At 44.3% G+C, this 5,596-nt stretch overlaps 1 protein-coding gene across 1 annotated transcript in view; it reads right to left on the reverse strand.

The window, feature by feature from the left end:
• ATXN2 (ataxin 2) overlaps positions 1 to 5,596 on the reverse strand; it is a gene marked incomplete at both ends in the record, with an annotated part of 25,414 nt that overhangs the window by 3,628 nt on the left and 16,190 nt on the right. The window contains 3 exons of the mRNA XM_009075407.1: positions 334 to 522; positions 1,959 to 2,141; positions 4,411 to 4,620. Coding sequence (XP_009073655.1) covers positions 334 to 522; positions 1,959 to 2,141; positions 4,411 to 4,620 — 582 coding nt within the window. The remainder of the gene's footprint in view (positions 1 to 333; positions 523 to 1,958; positions 2,142 to 4,410; positions 4,621 to 5,596) is intronic.

The raw sequence follows: 5,596 nt of genomic DNA on the forward strand, positions 1-5,596 counted from the left end.
CCAGGTTGGATGAGCCTTGAGCAACCTGCTCTGGTGGGAGGTGTCCCTGCCCAGGGCAGGGGCTGGGGCTGGGTGAGCTCTGAGCTCCATCCCAACCCCTGAACACACTAAGATACTCTAAGACACCTAGAAGCCCACACTCCTTAGAAGTAGAGGAAATTAAGCTCACAGATTTATCAAAAACCTTAGTTTAAAGCTGGCACCAGGAGAAAAGGGGAACTCACAGTAAAATTCAACGCATCACAAGTTTCTCCATTATTCAGAAGGCAGTTTTGCTCTTGTATAGGAATATTCCTTGTCAGGGACATTTGCAATCTGGTGAGTGCAACCTACCTTCGTTGGAAGGGGTAACTGCTCTGTTGGATGCAGGGCTGGCAGGTGTAGGAGAGGCAGCTGGAACAGGCATGGCAACAGATTCAGTGGGAATAGTACCAGGCTGAGGAGAAGGCAGAGCTGGTCCCACGGGAGTGCTGCTCTGCCTTGGAGACCTAGGCCTGTGTGTTTTAGGAGATAATCTTGGAACTAGAAACAAACAGGGAAAAAAGAGTTATAGGATGAGCTTCCTCCTCTGCTCAGCAGTTTGCTTATTTTTCAAATGGCTACAAACATGCTTTAAAATACTTTATGGAGTAACTGAAAACCTGTTTACCTTTCAGGTACATCTCCTAGTTCTTTACAAGGCAGCATTTCAGATAAGTGAGGTGACTTTCCTGCAGATTCTCCCCTAATATACAGCACTACCCTGCAGTCCCACCAGAATGCTCCCCAGCCCCCCAAGTAGTACAACTACAACAGCTCACATTAACCCAGTTTCAGGCAGAACAGAAAAGGTGCTCAGGTCTCCACACAGAGAGATGCAAAACAGTTTTTTAAAGGGCTGAAAAAACACATCCATTTTACAGGGTCCTCTTTTGGAGGTTTGCCAGCTGGAAAAAAAACAACACAGCCTATTGAAAAAAAGGTGATTTGAGGTATGGTTTTGCTCCTGTGTTAAAGCAGCAAGGAAAGTTTTATGTTGTTCAAACAGTCAGTTGTACTTCCTGCTCATCCCACTGTGCCTAGTTAGTGCTTGACATCACATACTAACTAGGAGTGAGTGAGGAGGAAGAGGTAAGTGGTTTAACAGTCTTACATGTACCAATACATGAATTGGAGGGTGGGGAGGGAAGATAAATCAGAAATAATGACACAAGTTTCAATCTTTTCCACCAGGCAACAGGTCTACGTGGGTCTAGTTCATACCTTCCTCCTGAAAAATGCACTCCCCCTACATTCTGCACTGCTCAAAGCACCAAAAAGTACCCAAAAGGACCAAAGAGCTGCTCACTCTGACTCAAGGAAGCATCCAGCTGCTGCCAGCCCACTAGCACATGGCTCAACTCAAAGCTCCACACTGGGGCCTGTGTCACAGACTGAGCTTCAACATATTGAAAAAAGAGATATTAACTGGCTGGAAAAAACCAGACACTGACTACAGCTGCTCCTACAGCAGACAAGAACAACATGACCACGTAAAATCCATGTAATTCTTACAGGAAAAATACATCCAGCCTGAATTAAACACCACCTTTTAACACCAACCTTCCTCTATCCAAACACCTCCTTCATTTGGAGACCACGACCCAGTCACACTGCCACTAACCAATGTTTGTAACTTCTCCAATAGCTTTCCTGGAAAACTACTTCTCTCAATGCTCATCCCCACATTTTCCCTTCCCTTCTCTTCCTACAGCACCTGATTTCACCTCTCTGCACTTAGGACAATATTGCCCTTGAAAGACCAACTCACCGACTCTTTGACTAAACTATCTGACAACATCCTTCTCCCACTTCCAAGCCAAGTTAGACCAGGATTTGATGATTCAGAGCCTGAACTGCCTAGAAGTGCAGGTTCAGCTGAGCATTCACACTCTAGAGTACCCCTGCAAGCCATCTGCAATAAGCCAAGCTTTACCTACCCCCACTGACAACTGATGACCACGTCCCACCTGAAGGGCTGCCTCGTGCCACTGCAGCAGTAGATGCTTCCCCAGGTGCATTATGAGATACAAATTCTAAGCCACTTGAAATTGTACCCCTACCAGTAGAGACTCTGTGACCTCGAGGGTGCCGTTGTGCCTTAGGAGACATCCGTGGAGGCCCTGAGGAAAAGAAGACAACCCCACACAATAAGTACTTATTGTCCAGCACTGAGAATACTCAAACATCTTATCTGGCTTTAAAACAGGATTTTAAGCTGATTTAACTCTCAATAAAGCAGTAATAAAGTCAAGCAATTTACACTGACATCGACTAGAACCAGGGATCCACCAGACTGCAAAGGCCAAGCCATTGGTCCAGCCAGGCTGCCACCACACTCAGCACCTCGCTGGGATAACTCATGGATATTCAGATGCTTTGTCAGCACTGAAACAGTTCTGGATTGAACAGATTTGAATCCAAGTATCCAATACTGCAAGACAAGCCCAAAAGCTTAGTGGCCCAGCTCCTTGTGGGCAGCCACAGTGCCAGGCTATCGTTTTCCAGCAAAGGAAAGATTTCCAATGCTTTTGTCAGGTTGTCAGTGATCCCAACCATTTATTTACAGAGTAGTCACCACTGGCTGACCAATGCTCTTGGGGAATTCCAGCAGAGGCTGAATCGCCTGCAGCAGGTCACAATTCATTTACAAGTCAGCAAAATTGCAGCTAAACAAGTGATTGTTATCCCAAGGTTCAAGTCATGCATGTTTAACACCAGAAGCCAAAGTCAGGAATGGATACAGGAACTCTGAGCAGCTTGTGCAGCTGCCACAGAGTAACTGTGCTCAAGTCTAAGCAGCAATACAGTCTGTACATCCTAGCAAACATTTTCTTTAGGAAATCAGACTCAAATGTGGATGCTTCAAAAGGCAAAGTGTGTGTGAGCAGGAGGCAATTTGGCTAAGTGCAGTTCAGGCTCAGTGCAGGTCAGCAGCAGGGAGAAGTTCAGGTAATGGCTTTTGGGTTCAGATGGAGCTCTGGAGCATCAGGTACCTTCTGTGGTTACACAAATCTTTACGTGCCAGCCTCTAGTTTAACCACGGATCTGAAGTACACTTCAGTCCAAATTACATACAGGTGTTTTAAGGAGTACACAATTCCCAGCAATAATTCCCCAGGATTATAATGGATTAAACACTGCAGTAAGCAGCAGTTCAGTGCATGCCTGAGAAACCAACCGCAAATGCTACAAAAAATTCGAATTTACGTGTGGATTCTGATTCAAAAAACATAATAACTGGACAGTCAGGTCAGACAGACATGACCTCCATCCACTTTTGGTTACAGAGCACCTTGGGCATTTCTCAGGCAAGCTGCAGAAGGGTGATACTGCTTCACTGAACTCCACTGGACACAGCTACAGCACAAGCTGCAGGTCTCCAGGAGTGCAGGTTTGTGTTTTCCAGGCTTGCTGCACTGTGTTGTACAAAGTTTATTTAAGTGCACTTCAATAAGAACTATAACCCATGTTCCTTACTGTACCCCCAGAGGACAAATTTAGTTGCTACTTCTGCACAGTTACCGAAGACTCATGGCGCAGCCTTTCTCTGCATCTTATTGACTGCCAGGGAGCTGATTTATTGTTCTGACCATTGCAGACAGACCTAAAAACTGCCTATCCCACTCCAGAGTGCACTTCTCTGCATACAGCATCTATTATTCATCCTGTTGGCTGTTTTACAAGTAATTTAGTTCAATTTGAAACTGCAGTTGCATAGAATTTTAGGGGTTGGGATGGAGCTTAGGGATCACCCAGCCCCAACCCCTGCCCTGGGCAGGGACACCTCCCACCAGAGCAGGTTGCTCAAGGCTCATCCAAGCTGGACTGAAACACTGTCAGGGTTGGGGCAGCCACAGCCTCCCTGGGCAACCTGGGCCAGTGTCTCACCACCCTCACAGGGAAAACTTCTGCCTAAGATCTGACCTAAATTTTCCCTTTCCATTTGTACCCATTGCCCCTTTGTGGAACTGTATTAAAATGAATATTTTATACAGATTCATAGTGCTAAAAGTGCTCTCTAAAGTTATCAGGTGCTGTTGGTTAAGTTAAGACACTGAGCAGCGTTTCCAAAGCTGAGTTTGAATTTCACACCAACTAGGGCAATTTCACAGCTTTTTCCTCTCGTTTTTTGTAAAGCTTTTCCGATTAAACAGAAAACGAAACGAACGAACGAACAGGGAAAAAAAAAAAAAAAGAAAATAAAAAAGGTTAATAGAAATAGTCTGATCAACTAAAGTTAAAACACAAATTATAAAGGTTAAGTAATGAAGAGGAAAAAAAAAAAAAAAAAAAACAATTAAAAAAAAAAATAAATCTCGGCATTAAAAACCTCACGGAGGAGTTAAACAAAGACAAAACAAAACCCATGAACAAATTGTGGTATTGTACCTTCTGAAGACATGCGTTTAGGCATAGTAGAGACAGGAGCTGGAGAACCATGAGCAGAGGGGTGAGACGGGGGCCTGGAGGGCCGCGAGGGGGGCCTGGAGGGCGGCCGTGTAGGGGTGGCTGCCCGAGGTGGAAGAGAGTTGGGACCTGACTGGTAGCGAGAAGGTGGGCGAGAGGAAGGAGATGGGCAAGGCGATGGCCAGGGAACACCTGACAGAACAAATGATATGAAGGAAAGTATAAAAAACTAAAGAAAAAAATTTTATGGGGGGGAAACAAAACAAAACAAAACAAAACAAAAAAAAAAATTAATAAAAAGAAAATAAAAAAAGGTCAACAGGAAAAAACAAAATAAAATAAAATAAAACAAACCGAAATAAAACAAAATAAAATAAATAAAAAAGTAAAATATGACAAAATGATTTTGCATGGTTAACCCTTTGGGGATTCTTTTCATAATCAATACGTCTCTGCACGGTTAGTTCCTTCACTTCATGTCCAATTGCATTTCTCCATGTCACCGACTCCCCAAAGGGTTAATTAGGATCTACAAATACTACTAAGGAATAGACAGTAAAGTTTGCTCTGTTAGCCTAAGCATAACAATGCTCTACAGTATGCATCACTCTCCACGAGGTCCTCAGAGCTGCCAGAGGCTCTCAAACAGCTGCTCACAAACAGTACTGAGTACACAGAGTGCTACTTCCAAACCAGACGATGGGCAGTGTCAGTCTAGGAACTTATCTTTACAAAAAGCAGCGGTGTTCAGTGTCTGAAGCCTGACATTGATGCCCTGGGCAGTTACCTGGGCTGTGAATGCAGGATTTTAAGCTGGATACAGGGATATGGTTTCCAAAACAGAACTAATTGAATTGACAAGCCACTCTGAGCATTTTAGGTCTGTGATGGCAGAGTAATAGGATGACAGAAACCACAATTTCTAGGTTAGCACTGTTTGGGCAAGGCTCAGTTGTCCATCCTTTACACAGCTGACTCTGGCTTTGAAAAGGAGGTCTCACTTACCTTCAGATGCCTCTCAGGCTTCCTCTCCAGATAGATCACTTGAGTATTATACCTCTTTCATTTGTTCACAGCCATTTCACATAACAGCATTTTGAACTGTTCAAATAATGCCTCAAGGACAGGCCACTGCTGCAAACCATCCCAAAAGAGGGGGCTTGGTTTA

This window comes from Acanthisitta chloris, unplaced genomic scaffold, assembly GCF_000695815.1.
Source record: "Acanthisitta chloris isolate BGI_N310 unplaced genomic scaffold, ASM69581v1 scaffold21155, whole genome shotgun sequence".
Taxonomy (NCBI): Eukaryota; Metazoa; Chordata; class Aves; order Passeriformes; family Acanthisittidae; genus Acanthisitta; species Acanthisitta chloris.